Genomic DNA, 16453 nt, shown 5'->3' on the forward strand with positions numbered 1-16453 from the left:
CGCCTTCTCCCTTCAAGAGTCGCCGGGGAACACTCGTCCTACGCATAATATTTCTTTTAAATACAAACTTGAGACTGATGAAGTGCTCGTGTTTTGGTTTTAGTCTTTGCTCCTAGGCATTCTCGGGTCATGACCATTGAAATTGTTTTAGTTAATTTCCTTTTTTTCTCCTGCTGTCCTAGAATTTTTCATTCATTTTTGTAACCGTTGCTCTTTAGAGTAATTTTGAGGAATTAATTTTCGGCTTTCGTTTTTTTGCTTCTTCATTTCTTTCTTCCGTCCAATGCTTTTTTGTTCCATTCGGCACGGTTTTATCTTGCTCCGAAAGTTTGCTTTCCATGCAGACACCGCCCATTTCTGTGTTGCTCTAAAAGCCGATTCTTCGTTGCCCTGCACAGGCTCCGTTCCAAAACTCCAAAACGGGTCAAAACACGCTTACCAAATATTTGCTCCTCGCCAGTCCTGTTCATCTTGGAAAAAGGAAAAGAAAGAAAGACACCGCCCCCTTCAATGGCTTTGGCGATCGGACAGTCAGTCAGTCCATCGGCTAGTCACCCGATTTGGTTATCAGCAACAGTGGATTGTCCTGTCCATTTCACGATCTAGTGTCCATTTTTATGACTCTCACTCTTAGCCACACTCTATCTACAATCAGAAAGTTATCACTTTGTAATCACAATCCGACAGGGAAACTGTTAGACAGTTTTAGTTCCTTGTGGATAATCTTTCGACCACTTTCGTTTTATGATGGATTGATTTTCTGAATCATAAACCGAGATGACATTCAGTATTTTTTAACACGAACCTATTAATCTTCAATTGCGATAAAAACCAGTTTTTTGGTCTTATCTCATCTTGCCCTGGCGATGACCGGGTGACGTTCTATGTTCTTAAACACTCACTTCACACCTACTTTCCTTCTTTTTTTCAGTCTACGTTTTTCTCAATTAAATTGAATTTTTCTTTCAGGAGCCATGACGACTCCATACGGCCCTCGAGTCGTCGTTCTAATCGCCTTACTTTGCCTTGTTCTGGGTGGTACCGTATGCGCGTTACCAAGAGTTCCATTTGTCAACGATGACATCAATAAGACGGCAACAGCAGAGAAGACAGAAGAAAACACTGTGATAGCTGAAGAGAAGAAAACATACACAATTGGCGATTCCGAGGGTTATCTAGAAGCTTCACGTTTACTGCAGAAAAGTATCAATTTGACACTCGATCCATGTGAAGACTTCTTTGAGTATGCTTGTCGTTCGTGGGTAGATACTCACCCAATACCTGATGATCTCACTTCCTACTCGCAATTCACTGCAACTAGAGAAAAAGTGTTGGCAGAGATGCGAAAGCTGTATGAAGACAACTCAAGTATCCCAACATCAAAGTCGATTGCTCTTATCAAACAGATCTATCACACTTGTATGGACACAGAAAAACACAATGCTGTTGGAGCTCGTGACTTACTCGAAAAAATCAAAACATTCGGATACTGGCCAATGGTACACAACGAAAAATGGCGTGAGAGTTCGTTCGATTTGACAAAACTTCTCTCAAACACTATCCAGTCTCGTGATGTGTCTGTCTTCTTCGATTATGGACCAGCCGAGGATTCTCGAAATGTTTCTCGTCGTCTTTTGAGTTTCGATCAAGGAAGTCTTGGATTAGGATATTCTACTCGTGATTATTATTTGGATGAGAAAAAGTACGAAAAACAGATGAAGGCATATCGTAAGTATACTATCGGGAAGGTTCGTTACTATACCGAAGATGCTGGAATGACGGTCAATGAGACAAAAATCGAATCTGATGTTGACGAGATTATTGCCTTCGAAAAAAAATGGGCACAAATTTTGGTCGCTGAGGAGAACCGTCGTAACTACACTAAGCTTTACAATGTCAGACATTTTGATGATCTCAAGGAGTACATGCCAATCGTAAGCTATTCTAGTGCGTACTCGATTATATTTTTTAATTTGTTGCTTTCAGATTGACTGGAAAAAGCTAACTCTCTCTACGACTCCATTCCTCGTTCACTCGTACTTGAAAACCAATCCAACAATCATCATCTCAGATGTTGAATATCTTGAAAAGATGAACACACTCCTTCAAAATACCGATCCACGTATAGTTACCAACTACGTTCTTCTCCGTTGGGCTGGATCGTGGAGTCAGGAAATTGGAAAGAAGTACGAAGACTTGCAACAAGAATTTGCTTTCCAAATGTACGGACGTAAACAAAGACAACCACGCTGGAAGGATTGTGTGAGCAGTGCTGGTGGAAAACTCAGCTATGCTTCAGGTTTGTGTGAAACTTTTAAACATTTTATAATCTCTATTTCTCAGGTTCTATGTATGTTCGCAAATACTTCGATTCCAAAGCCAAAAGTACTACTCTCGATATGATCTCTGATCTTCAAGAAGCCTTCCGTAACATGATGCACGCAAATGATTGGATGGACGCTGAAACAAAAAAATTCGCATTGGAAAAAGCAGAACAGATGTTAAAGCAAATTGGATATCCAGATTTCATTCTCAACGACGAGAAACTTGATGATTGGTACAAAGGGCTCGACGGATCACCAGAAGATACTTTCAGTCAACTTGTTGAGAAGAGCATTCAATGGCGTAACAACTTCTACTATCGTCGTCTTTTGGAGCCTGTCAACAGACACGAATTCATCTCAAGTGCCGCTGTTGTAAACGCGTTCTATTCTCCAACCAGAAATGCAATTGCATTCCCAGCTGGAATTCTTCAACAGCCATTCTTCGACGCTGGTTTCCCGAAAGCCTTGAATTATGGAGGAATAGGAGCCGTCATTGGGCACGAGATCACTCACGGATTCGACGATACCGGACGTCAATTTGACAACTTTGGAAATCTTCGAGACTGGTGGGATAACACTACGTCTGCCAAATTCACAGAACGTGCTCAATGCATAATTGATCAATATGCGGATGTCAAACTTCGTGGAACAGACCTTCGTATCAATGGAAAACTGACACAAGGAGAGAATATCGCTGATAACGGAGGAATCAAACAAGCATTCAAAGCCTACAAATCCTTCCTCGAGAAGCATGGAGGACAAGAGCCACGTCTTCCACAGTTCGAATCTTTATCCAATGAGCAACTTTTCTTCGTTGGATATGCCCAAGTTTGGTGTGGAGCTAAAACTTTAGAAACGAAAACGTTATTGCTGCTTACGGATCCTCATTCCCCAGAAACTGCCAGGTAAGAGTTTTTTTGAAAGTATTTATTTCATTTTGAATTTTCAGAGTCAACACGGTACTTTCAAACCAGCCAGAATTCGCCGAAGCCTTCAAATGTCCAGCCGGCTCACCAATGAATCCCACAAAACGATGTGTTGTGTGGTAATCGAAACAATACGGGAAAGACGTCAACAGAGTTGACATGCTTTATCTCATTCTCAGAATCTACTAATTTTAATTTGTCTTTTTAGCTGTATATATTGTTACAAACAATAGCCAAACGACTTCACTGTATTTCTCTTTATGTATTTCCACTCGAATTTTCGGTATATCATATTGATAGATGTTCTTGTTCATTCCAGAAATCTTCCGGCAAATAAACCATGGTTTTTATGTCTCTGTGAGAAAGTCTAGCAGAAAGAGAAACAAAAGCAGTACATTGAAAAACACTAACAAGGGAACCTTTTTCATACACCGGTTGGGAATTTGATGAAACTTGGCACACATATGCTTTCGAATGTGCTCAATTGAATGGCGTTGTCAGAATTTGCAGAGTTATGCTCATTGGCAAGAAATCTCGATCTGAAAATTCTGGAAATCCTAGCCTCATTTTGTCCACGCGGCATCGCCCTCTTGACTCTCCTTCTCTCAATACAAAAAGCATCGAGAATGGCGCAGTGGTAGTGAGGGGGTGTGGTGTTGGGAAGGTGGTGGGTACGGTTCCTCTCCCCGAAATACTTTTTTTACATTTTTGAATTTCAATTTTAAAGAGTTTCTGATTGGCTCAAAGATCTTTTTTTGGATTTTGAATCATCGAAAATTGATGATTGTGTGTTCAGGAAGCAGTTATGACAAAAAACGAAAACTTTTTTTTTTGAGAATATTTCCGCTTTCCGACCATCAAGAGGTGGACGAAGTAAATTTTTTTTCAAAAAAAAAACAATTATTTCTCATGTGATTTGTTCATATGAAGTAATTTCAAAACTTTTATTTCAAAATATTTTCTTTCACTTCGTCCACCTCTTGATGATTGGAAAGCGAAAAATTCTCGAAAAAAAGTTTTCGTTTTTCGTCATGAATGCTTCCTAAACTCACAGTCATCAATTTTCAATGATTCAAAATCCAAAAAATCTTTGAGCCAATCAGAAACTCTTTAAAATTGAAATTCAAAAATGTAAAAAAAGTATTTCGGGGAGAGGAACCGTACCCACCACCTTCCCAACACCACACCCCCTCACTACCACTGCGCCATTCTCGATGCTTTTTGTATTGAGAGAAGGAGAGTCAAGAGGGCGATGCCGCGTGGTCAAATTGAGGCTTGGATTTCCAGAATTTTCAGATCGAGATTTCTAGCCAATGAGAAGAACTCTGCAAATTCTGACAACGCCATTCAATTGAGCACATTCGAAAGCATATGTGTGCCAAGTTTCATCAAATTCCCAACCGGTGTATGAAAAAGGTTCCCTTGTAACAGCCTTGTAAGACAGCGTATTCGGGTACATTGTCAGATGATTTTCCCAAGCTGGAATTAGAATCATTCATTTTTAGAAACGATCCATGAAAAGGAAATAAATTAAAAGGATCAGTTTACACACACACAATTGTTGAGTTCATGAAAGACACCGGTTAGACAATTTGTTCGAGTTGTTTCGCGTAAAAGATTGTTTGAGTGGCAATTCGCACAGTGTCAAGGTTCACCGGCTTTTCCTGAGCAACTTCGACTTCGAAAACGAAACGCTCTCCATCCAAATGCCATTTTCTCTGTAATTTAAATCAGTTTCTGCTGATAATCAGGCGGATGTAAACCTCTTCTGCGTATTGGAGCATTTGTTGGTCGTTATCGAAAAGAAGCATGACTGTAGCATCTTTAGCGGTTAAAACTTTAAACGACTTCTCGATTGATGAAGCAATCTCACGACGAATGGTGTCGAGCATGATGTGGATGAAGACAGAGTAGAATGGGCTCGGGATGTTTTTCTCAGTCAGAACAACTTTATTGTATGCACCTTCCATCAAACTTTGCTCGATGCGAACTGGTGTCGTAATGTAGGCGTTGGAAGTCTGTTCCTTTTGAGGAACTTGCTCAAGCACCATGTGGAAATCGGAAAGTCGGTTGCTAGCAAGCAAGAACATTAGGTGAAGACCAGTCATGAGGTGTTTATTTTCGGAATTTTCAGGAACCATCGTATAGTAAGTGTGGGCCTGAAAAAGGAATTCAGATTGCAAGTTAAAGGAAATAAACAAACCTGGTTGATATAGTCGTCGAAGGTGTCGAAATCATGCTTGAGGATTGCCAAGAGCACTGAAATTTCGTACAGATCCCTGAAACCTAGTCTTGTTCATGAAAAAAATAGTTTTTACTTACTTAGATGCCAAAGCCGATTGTTGTTCATTAAAATCATTACATCCATTAAGAGCAGTCTATAAAATAATGATATTTAGCTTAAATATTATAATCACAAACCGTCAAATCGTTGAGAGCTTTCTCAACTGCGACCAAGTCTTTTGGCTCTTTAGCCCAGAGAGCCAGAAGATTTTTGTGAGCAACAGACATATTCTGAAAAAATTGTTAAATAAAACAAGAAAACCCTATTATCACGAAATACGGATTGATTTGATTAAAATTTTTAAAATAACGAAAATAAAATAGTGCCCGTAAATCGACATAATGACAATTCTTGCAGGTCTCACCACGAACCGCGTTCAAATCATGTGCGCCTTTAAACGCAGGGGCAGCAAGCCATTGAAATCGACTCATTTTCGCGCACATATTCAGTTTTTTTTTTGTTTTCTTCAATGGTTTTTAATACCCTTTCACGACGAGAATGACATTTTCGATTATTATGTTGTGTTTCTTCATCAGTCTTTTGCTTTTACTTGAAATTCCAAATTACTTTTCAATTACTCGAATAACTTTTCAATCTTCCATCTGAATTAACTGATTTTTTAACGATTCATACCACTTTTATTTGGGTTTACACTCATTTTCTAAGTCCAGATAAAACTTAAACGACGAAATTTCAGAAATGCCGTTGTCCGTCGCTTTCAGGACTTTGACTCAACTCAATTTTCACCTCGAACTGAACGAAGAGCAGACAGTGAGTTATTTAAATTTCTTCAAAAATCTAGTGTATTTGATTCAGATTGCCGAGGTAAAAGCATTGGTTGCATCGGAACGAGGAGACGATTATGCCCCAGAGTTGCAAAAGCTAATTTATAATGGAAAGGTTTACTAGGCGTCAATCAATGAAAACTTTCCATTTCTTTCTTGCAGATTCTGGATGATGCGACTAAAGTAGGAGAGGTCGGATTCGACTCGTCGAAATTTGTTGTTGTGATGCTCGCTAAGAAGAAAGTTACAGCAGCTGAACCAGCTTCAACAGCGACATCATCTGCACCAGTCGTTCAGGAAAACGCTCCATCCACGCCTGCAGCTCCGGCTTCGATCGCTGATCCGGTTCCAGCTGCTCCAGCAGCAGCCGAACAACTCACCTCACAGCAAGAAGATACCGTCTCAGCTATCACAGGAATGGGATACGATCGAGAGCAAACTATTGCTGCGCTCCGTGCTGCTTTTTGGAATGCTGATCGCGCAGTTGAGTTTCTGCTCACTGGTATCCCAGAGGATGTCGTTGATCAGGAACCTTTATTGGCAGACGCTCCAGCTGTGGAAAATGAGGAGGATGCCAATGACGATTTGAACATGCTAGCTAATATGCCACAACTCGGTGAAATTAGAAACATGATTCAGCAGAATCCGGAGATGCTTGCTGCTGTTCTCCAGCAATTGGCCGCTGTTAACCCAAGACTTGTGCAAACAATTCAAAACAACCAACAAGCATTCATGGATATTTTGAACGGATCAGCCCCACCTGCCGGAGGGGTTGAAGAAGGAAACGCTCAAGCCAGACAGCCACGCCGTCATGTGATCCATCTCAGCCCTGAGGAAGCGGAAGCGATTGCTAGAATCAAGTCCATAGTTTCGAACGCCCCAGAGGCTCTTGTTGTCGAGGCATACTTTGCATGTGACAAAAACGAAGAAGCTGCGATCAATTTCATCTTCAGCTCTCTCGTAAGTTATAATTTCAAATGTGAAGGAAATACAGTTTATTATATTTTTAGGATGAAGAATAGATTATGAACATCTCTCCCGGTTGCGAAACACCTCCATCAAATCTGACCACATATAATTTATTCGTATTCTCCTTTTCCACCTAACACTTGTTCCCCTTTCTCCAGAATTCAAGAAGTCTAATGATCGCCTTGTCAATTGCCCATTTGTCTATATATTTAAAGAGAATAACCCATTCAGTTACTCATACTGTTTGTCACTCGCTACTGGTAGGGCTTTTGTGTAAATTCGGATGGCAATCTATTTTATGCTGTTCGTCGAGTTTCTTGTCACGATTAGCGAGTTCTTTTGACATTATTTTTATTGTATTCGTCTTGAGTCCCGCAATTATCAAATGAAAGTCAATGATTAAACTAAAGTGTAATTTATTTACAGTGATTTCGTGTTTCGATACTGCTATTCCTACAAAAAACGTGGCCCTATTATATATTTTTTTCAACAGATGTCGGGTAAAATAAGCGAAGAGGCTATGCAAGAGCAGGCGGAAAGGGCCGAATATGTCAAAAATATTGGAATCGAATACAGATTCGGATGTTACGAAGTAAGAATAAATCGAAAAATGTCAATTCTAACATGATTTATCAGGAAAAACGACCAGAATCGTGTCAACTACTTGGAGAGTATATGGAAGCTCTTCAACAAAACTTTTCTTCCGCTCTCGCAATTTTCAAAAAAAACTGTGACGAGCACAGCTATCCAAAGTCATGTTTTAAGTATGGAATGTATATGTTGGCTGGAAAAGCTGGAGACGATTCCAATCTAACAAAAATGGTCCGTCCAATGAAGATTGCTTGTGATGCAAACATTCCACAAGGTTGTCGATATCTGTCACTTGTTCATTGGAATGGTGAAAAAGATCGAAAAGCGGATTCTGAAAAAGCTGAAAGATACATGAGAAGAGCGTGTGAACTAGAAGATGGAGAAGCATGTTGGCTGCTGAGTACTTGGTATATGGGAAACAAAGAAAAGTTCAAGACAACAGCGTCCGGAGAAGCAAAGGTATGTCGAATCCTACTGCCTGTTTCAAAATATTTCAAACATCCCTTCTGTCCATTTTTACTAGTTCCCATGTATTAATTTACTATTTTTTTCCTCGTGACTCGTCTTATTGCATATTATCCTTTTAAAAAATGTGAGGAATGCTGAAAACAAAAAGGTATTATAATCCTTTACGATAAAACAAATGACGTTTCAAGTTGTGTATTTCGTAATCAATGATGAGAGTTTTCAGGAGCTCGACAGATCAGAACTTGGACAGTTGTCACGAGATATGGAAAAGAGTCTTCAGTTTGCAATTCGAGCGTGTGACCTAGATATCCCGCAAAGTTGTGCAAACGTCTCTAGGATGTTCAAATTAGGAGATGGAGTACCGAAAAACTTAGACCAAGCGAAGAAGTACGCGGACAGAGCGAAAGAAATTATGGATACAATGCGGTCAAATGACACGAATGCTGGATTTACCGGATAGTTAATTGGTTTATTGCTGTTTTTTCTAGTTCTTTTTTTTCAATTTTCAGCTGAGTTTAGATTTTTTATGTATTGTTGTTCAGTCATGAATTGTTTATTAAATTCAAGAAATTCAGAAGTTTACCAGTTTGCTTGGGATTTGAGTATCAAATTTGAATGAGATCACAATTAAGAGGTTTACCAACAACTACAGATAAGGAGTTCGAAACGAGAAAATATCTAGGCGAGCACCCGAAGTGGTGGTGAGAAGTGTGGATGGACAAGGAAGTTGAGAGATGACGTGGAAAAGTTTGGACGAGCATGAAGACGATGCGTCCAGACCAGTGGGGATCTGAGATGAACTGGAAGACTTCCACGAATGTATGTGTTCAAGAGATTCTGAAAAAATGGGGAAATTAGAAGATGCCCTTGGATATGAATGTTTTACCTCTAAAAATCCCTTATGACCATCAATCCACGACTCCATAGTTGTCGCGAACTTTTGGAAATTTCTGGAGCTCGACGTCTGGAGAATATTGATATCTTTGACACGGAACTTTGCACTCCATGAGACATCTCCATTTTCTGGTTGCTCCAAAACGACGTCTTCCAAATTGAGATTGACTTCTGTTTGAATTCGGAATAGTTCTTGTCCACCGGTAGTTGTCAATGATGTGGAAAGGGGAAGTCGGAGAGAAATGGAATCATCCGAGTGAATTCTGACAGATGGACGATCGAAGAACGATGAAACAATGTCTCCATCCTCGAAAAATTTGCATTCAGAAGCCTTGCAAGTCTTCAAAAGATCCTTAATCTCGGGCACATCATTCCAGATGAATCTAGTGTTTGCAGTAGAGTACAGTTTAGAAAGTTCAGCATTGATAACACTTTCAGACACATCCACGTGGATTGCAGAATCATCTTCTGCTGTTGGATTCTGGAATTGAAGTTCCACGTTGATATGAGATGGATGTCCTCCTTGACTGATATCTGTTGCCTCTGCGAAGTGCATCAATTTGCTATTCATTTTGGCGAATAACGATGTGGCCTTCGTGCAAGAAGCCAATCGAAGTTGTTCCAACAGATCAAATCGAATCTTTTCAGATATTTGTTCTGGGAGAACTGGTCTCATTGTGATAATAGATTCATCAACTTCCAATGTACACAAATCAGAAGAGACAGCCTGAAAAAAAGTTTGTTGATGATCAGATAAAAGTCATACGAGTGAGTGAATGAGTGCACATTCTTCTGCAGATTATTTACCAAAAAGAAGGCGGATTATTTTCAGAAAAAAAGAAAGTAAAACTCACAAATTTCGTCAATGAGTTTCGTTGCACCGGAACAGATAAATGGAAATGTTCGAGATTCATTTCGAATTGTCCCTCTCGTTTCGTTTTGTAGACAGCCGAGTATTGTCCGAGAAGGCGGGCAGATCCACCGATTAATTTGAATGTCATTTGGGATGATGACGTGGATGTCTGAAATTATGTCATGTTGGAGGGAGTTGGGAGTTTCAGGAAACGGAAACCTAAACTATTTTATCAGAAAATAAAGGGTGTGTGAATAATGACTAACCTCATAAGTAAGCCTCGGCATTTTTAAATCAACGACTTGAAGGTGGTCAATTGTCACCTCAAGACCGAGATAGGTGGCTTGAAATGGTGGTGGTTTGAGATGAAGAACTGATTTGTGAAGAGCAGACATTTCCTTTTTGAAGACGTGAGCAACTGCCTTCGGAGTCATCTTAACGACGACTTCCGCGGCAAGAGTCGTCGTCAGAAGAAACAGAATGAGCATGTGGAGAAGTGAGAACATAAGCAATGATAGCTCGTCAGTTTGGGTGGGAAAGAGAGAATGAGAGATGAAGCTGAAATATAAATGAAATTGAGAGAAAGAATTATTACAATAGTTAAGAAAAGTCACATCGAGAGTCATCAGATTCAGAAAGAGAAAGTGAAAAGAGGTACATATACACTCTGTGTAACTGGTTCAAACGACGACGAGGGAAAAGCAGTCGAGAAGTTTTAAGAGGAGAGGGGGCAAAACTATCAGAGATGATAACGAAAACGTAGCGGTGTGGAGGTTACACACAGACGAGATAACGTGACAAAAATAGGGGCGGGAAGAAGGGGAAAAGTCAAGAGAGACCGAATAAAGTAGAGGACAAATATTTTGGATACTGTATTATTATATATGGAAATGAGGTATTGCCAGGTCATAATGATAACATGCGTGGGAGGAAATGGAGGTGGAGGAGGACGACTCATCAATCACATTCTCAAATGGAAATAAAAAAGATGACTGGTTTAGAAGAAGCCACTGTTTTTTGTAGTGTCTGATGGGTATATTCTAAAAAAAGAAAAGTGAATCAGTGATTGGTCAGTCTAGGATACTGTAGGGAGGATACTAAAATACAGTAATCCAGAAAAAGCCAAGTGATCTTCGCTGAATACTGGAGACTGTAGTGCACTAATGACGAAAAAATCTTTGAAAAGTACTCGCTTATAAATAGGAATTCAAGATTTGAAATAGTCTTTTGACGTCATCAAAGACTGTTCGGAAAAGAATCTTCAAACCTTCAAAAGTCAGAGAAACTAATCAGAGAATCATCTACAGTACTTCCGATCTCCTACCCTCTCAAAGTTTGATGAATGTGCAGATTGACAGTTTCGACGGTCTAATATAATTGGAATCAGAGTGGGCGGAGCCTAGTTAGTCTTTCATCGTTGGTAGATCAACTTGAGATTCCAGAGAGATATAGCATAGATTTGAAAAGAGACGAAGACATTTGACTACGTCACAAGCACACTTCGGTTATCTTTTCGGACATAAGAGACATTGCGCAGAGGAAATGAAGGAAAAGAGAGAAGCGACGAGTTCTATTTTGGATTCGTTGATTTTGATTCTTCATTGTCGAATTGGATGTGAGTGATAAGCCAGCGGAAATTATGAGGAAATAGAGAAGAAAACGACGAAAAAGAGAGAGGTAATCTATGGTGATAAGTTGAAAGTTCAATACTTTCAAAGAAGATTTTCGATTTGTCTCGGGACGGTTGGTGATGATTTCTCGACGTAGACACATTCTTCTTTTTGAAATATATTACAATTGAATGTACTTGATAATGTCCAGATACGGAAGGTACTTCCCCAGGTGCCACTCGCGAGGGACTAGAAATTTCAAACTTAATTTTAATTGCTGTTTTTTTAAGCTTTGACTCCATTGGTCAAATCATAAATGAGTGACAAAAAACACATCAAAAACACTAATTTGTTTATGACTATTTGTATCATTTGATCACTCAAAAACCTTGACTGCGCAGTCTACAAAAAGTGTAAATACGACTGCAAAAATGGTTGTTGATGGTCATAATTTTTGAGTGATCAAATGAGGAAAGACTGAAATTTAAAGCACGAATTTCCAATTTTTGGAATCAAAGCAAGATTCTCTTGATAGCCGAATGAATTCCTTAGCGGGAGGTATCTTACTTCACCGAACAGCCGAAATAGAAACTACAGTACCCTGAATCACGTGGTGATTACAAATCTATATTTGGATCTGAGTATATGTAGTTTCCCATTCTATTTTTAAGTTTTTGCACGGGACTACAGAGTGCAGAAAGTTGTTCAGGGGGTTCAGAAATGTAAGAAAATACGGAAAGTCGAATGATGGGATCAAAGAAAAAACAAAACAGAGAATGAGAAAAAGCAGGAATGATGACTGAAACTGACTGTCATATGATTAGACTGGTAACGAGTGAAAGTTGAGGAAACTGATTCTGAGAGGATTCAGATCACAAAAAACATGAATTCTGGTTACAGTCATGCACTCAATTCGCTGGATTTTTTAATTTGGAATACGGTTACAAAACTTTTACTATTTTTGAGACGAATGCGGAACAAAAGGAAGAGGTTTCAGATGAAAAACTTGTTATTTTTGAAATCAAAGAAAAGGAAGTAGTTTTTGACTAAATTAGAAATAGGTTGGCTGAATCTAGAAAGTATTTTATTTTATTTTTTCGATAAAAATGTAGAATATAGTGATGAAAGTTTGTTTCCACAAATCAATTATTGAAGCTTCTTTTCTTTTTTCGAATTGTTGAAACGTACAATTTGAACTAGGTGCGAAGTGAGTTTTAGTTTCTTTTATATCAAAACTCATTGGAATCCATGATATCATCTGTCTCTGAGAATATAGACCATTTAGATCATGATTTCACACGAATCTATAAAGATAACGTCATTTTTGTATTCAAACTAAAGAAGATTCTGTGTATTCTCAAGACGTCACTATGAGGTTTTGCGGTCAAACATTTGCATTGTCTGGTGGTTTGACTTTTAGAGTTTGTGGATTTTGATCCATCGTTATGTAGATTTTTTTCCCCTCTCCGCTTAGGGATTCATTGAAAATCTTTGATGTACCAACGTTTTGTTCCTAAAAAGGACAGTTCCCATAAAATAGTTTTTTCTGATACACATCTGAACCAATCTTATCTTTTTGTGAAGGAAGTGCCAATAAATCAAGTGAACCGTTTGGATTGTGTTGGTAACTTTAATCTTTCAAAGTTCACGAAACGAAGAAATCAAAGTTGAATCTAGAGAAGACTCCGCCCCTTTTGGAGATACTGTAGATCATGGGGGAAAACGGGGGCAATATAAAAGGGAGGCAACGGAAGAAAAAAAGGAAAAAGAAGAAAAATAAATGTATATCTAAATGGTGATAACCGCTTCATTCCTCTCCTTCTTCTTCTCATTTCTCTTATTCTATGCTACAGTAATCACCGGAAGTTTGCGCTTGTCGAATAACGAAGAAATAGTGTGGTGATTCGAGGAGACGCAGAGAAAATCTTCAAAGAGCGCGGCGCCAAAAATAGACATATTAGATGTTGGGAAAACGAATTGAATACGATAGAAACGCAGGAATGAAACGGAGAAAAACGTGATTTATCACTGATTTCTCATTTTGAAACGAAATTCGATATGACAACGTGGACACAACAGATGAGCAGTTACCCCCGATTGTTCTAAATAGAAAAGATCAAAAAGAGAAGTGATATGGACTTTTTGAAATTGAATTTTCATTCAGAGGGGAATTCCGAAATTCAGAGATTTTCAAAAACGAGCTGGTATTTGTACCGGATTTTCAGTTGTTCGAATTCTCAGTAATCTCGTTTTAACTTCGTGGAATGAATGTTTTTGGATTGAATGAATTGAGAAAATTGATTTTTGAATACGGAGAAAACATGGTAATTCAAGTAACGACTTTTCTGGAAATTCTTTTATCAGTAAACAAAGATAAATTACTTTAATCATGGGAAAACAGAATTCTAGAATTCTTGCGTCTTTTTGAAAATTTAAGAAACTCCACAAAATTTTTTTGAAAATAAATTCTGAAATCAAACTAGGTCAAAATCATCTTTACATCCGTACTCATACGTATAAAACAAAAAATTTGAAAAAATTAAGAAAGAGGTTAATTTTAATTTTAGGAGTCTTGAAAATGCTAATTTTTGCACTGAGAAGTCACATAACTTTTTTTACGAGATCATTTAGCAAAAACAGAATACATATTTGAAATCAGCGCAAAATTTCCGTTCTAGTGATATATGTCTCGACCTGTAACTCCATCTTGATTCGGGATCCTTCCCTTGTGAGAGTTATTGAAATAAAGTAGATCTTCAGCTCATCCAGGTCCAGCTTTTAACACAAGATGTACCCATAATTCCTCTGGAAACTCCTGGATGTGTAACTCAAATATTTTTAGAGAAATCAGATTCATAAACATGGTGTATTTGTATTATTGCAAAATTTCACTCGCATTCTGAAAAGTCTTTCATCTTGACTCGATCCCATAACACTGTAAATTTCAAAAGAAGTTTCACGGCATTGTGATTCCTAGAAATTTTTTATTATACTTGAGGAGAATTTGTATTTATCTCAAAAGTTTTGACAGGTGAAATAATCCAAATTTAGAATTCCAAATTACCGAAATGGAATAACTCTTGACATTCATTTAAAACTAAAACTTAAACTTTGGAATAGCGATGAACAATAATATTTGAACACAAAAAGTTTTAACAAAAATTATTTTTGAATTTTACAATTTGAATTTTACAGGTGGTCTCAGATTTTATAGTTTGGAAATAAAACATTGAACTTTAGAATATTACACTTTTATTGAGGTTGGAAGCTAGAGAATCGGAGAAAACATAAAAGAAAAACTGTTTTAAAAAGTTAAGAAATGTGAACAGAATGAGAATCAGCTGCTTCAAAGAATTCATACAGTAATTGTAGATAGGTTTGGTTAAACCAGGTATCCTCCAGGAATCAGCTTGTTCTCCTTACCTCCAAAAACAATTTCTGAAAAAAGATAGTAAACTATCTATGAAGTTCAGATTTTTTTTGACTTTTAACATAATTTTTTTTAGACATCTATGCAGCTAGTTACTGTACAAACTGTAATTAAATCACATGCGTTTCAATCTTTTGTTCTTCTGTGTGTGGGATTGGATGAATCGAAATGATTTAGCCAAGTTCAGACGCATATTGCAATAAGATGCTGAAAAAACAATTTGAACATTAAAGTGAACGAAAAAAATAGTCATGGGGATATGCTTCTGTTACAGGTATGTTTTTATATGTTCTCTTACTTTCAGTTATTTTACTTTCTTCAACTCTTCATCCATTTATAAATTATCAAGAATTATGAAAACGAAAAGAGACAAAACAAACTGTTATTCTAATAAAAACTCTAATATGTAGAAACTATATCAAAGTGGTAATAAATGTTTGCTTTAATTACAGTATTTACAGTATTTTTTGATTGTTTTGAATTCAGATAACGTGATCAGCACAATTGGATCTGAAGGGATTTCTTCGAGAACAAAATACCCTGATTGGTTTGCAACACGAATCAAAGCTACTGAAAACTTGAATGATTTTAATGGAATACGTTTCGACTATTAGGAAGTTTCACGAAATTTCAGATGAAAAATTATAATACGACAGAATCATAAAATCAATTCTTGGAGCTCGGAACGAAGATAAAACTGAAATATAAATATTTACTGTACAATTGCAAATTTTTGAAATTTTTGAATCAGGATTCTCTTTAATCTGAGAAGAGGTGGCCATGTTTATTTTGAAAAAAACTTTGTTCCCATGATAGGAGATTCTGAAAATATGTGAAGCGGTCCCATCTCCGAATATCTGTTTTGATGTATTCTGATGATATTAGTCGCGGTGAACTCTGAAAAATACTTGAAAATTCCAGCTCAATGTATGCTCTCTTAATTTTTCATTCACACTGATTTGCCACTGTAGTCAACATAGTTTGAATATGTATTCACGATTAAATCTATTCATATATTATAGAAATTTCATCTCATTCATCCCCTGAAAATATTCCCTTTTCCTACAAGATCTTCTGTTGTGAGTTCTGTTTTCTGTTTATTTCCGACACCTTTCATTACGCAAAACTTAATTAACACGGCCGACGTGGTCAGCTATTCTGAATGGAATAACAACTATGAATTCAATCAAATTTCAGATTTCTCTTCTGATGGAAAACACATTCATTCCCTGTTTTATTGAGTTTTGTTCAAGTGTTCCTTTTCTGTTTTTCACGAATTCCCGGCGTTCAAAAAGTGTCATACTGTCTGACAATAATCT

At 37.7% G+C, this 16453-nt stretch overlaps 5 protein-coding genes across 5 annotated transcripts; 3 read left to right on the forward strand and 2 right to left on the reverse strand.

The window, feature by feature from the left end:
• Positions 1-974: 974 nt before the first annotated feature.
• On the forward strand, positions 975-3373 carry GCK72_005292 (uncharacterized protein; the record flags this gene model as incomplete). The annotated part of the gene is made up of 4 exons (XM_003117403.2): positions 975-1934; positions 1987-2299; positions 2344-3229; positions 3274-3373. 4 exons carry the CDS (start codon positions 975-977, stop codon positions 3371-3373), a joined length of 2259 nt encoding a protein of 752 aa, XP_003117451.2.
• A 1460-nt stretch (positions 3374-4833) lies between these two features.
• GCK72_005293 (uncharacterized protein) lies at positions 4834-5761 on the reverse strand (the record flags this gene model as incomplete). Its single annotated transcript, XM_003117280.2, has 5 exons — positions 4834-4968; positions 5014-5409; positions 5454-5529; positions 5573-5628; positions 5672-5761. 5 exons carry the CDS (start codon positions 5759-5761, stop codon positions 4834-4836), a joined length of 753 nt encoding a protein of 250 aa, XP_003117328.1.
• Positions 5762-6233: 472 nt separating this feature from the next.
• On the forward strand, positions 6234-7341 carry GCK72_005294 (uncharacterized protein; the record flags this gene model as incomplete). The annotated part of the gene is made up of 4 exons (XM_003117346.2): positions 6234-6305; positions 6351-6434; positions 6482-7279; positions 7330-7341. 4 exons carry the CDS (start codon positions 6234-6236, stop codon positions 7339-7341), a joined length of 966 nt encoding a protein of 321 aa, XP_003117394.2.
• A 440-nt stretch (positions 7342-7781) lies between these two features.
• Positions 7782-8807, forward strand: GCK72_005295 (uncharacterized protein; the record flags this gene model as incomplete). The annotated part of the gene is made up of 3 exons (XM_003117461.2): positions 7782-7880; positions 7925-8338; positions 8571-8807. The coding sequence occupies 3 exons, from the start codon at positions 7782-7784 to the stop codon at positions 8805-8807; spliced, it is 750 nt and encodes a 249-aa protein (XP_003117509.2).
• Positions 8808-9025: 218 nt separating this feature from the next.
• Positions 9026-10582, reverse strand: GCK72_005296 (uncharacterized protein; the record flags this gene model as incomplete). Its single annotated transcript, XM_003117061.2, has 4 exons — positions 9026-9184; positions 9234-9968; positions 10096-10263; positions 10361-10582. 4 exons carry the CDS (start codon positions 10580-10582, stop codon positions 9026-9028), a joined length of 1284 nt encoding a protein of 427 aa, XP_003117109.2.
• Between the last annotated feature and the right edge of the window lie 5871 nt (positions 10583-16453).

Source organism: Caenorhabditis remanei, chromosome II (genome assembly GCF_010183535.1).
Source record: "Caenorhabditis remanei strain PX506 chromosome II, whole genome shotgun sequence".
Lineage (NCBI taxonomy): Eukaryota > Metazoa > Nematoda > Chromadorea > Rhabditida > Rhabditidae > Caenorhabditis > Caenorhabditis remanei.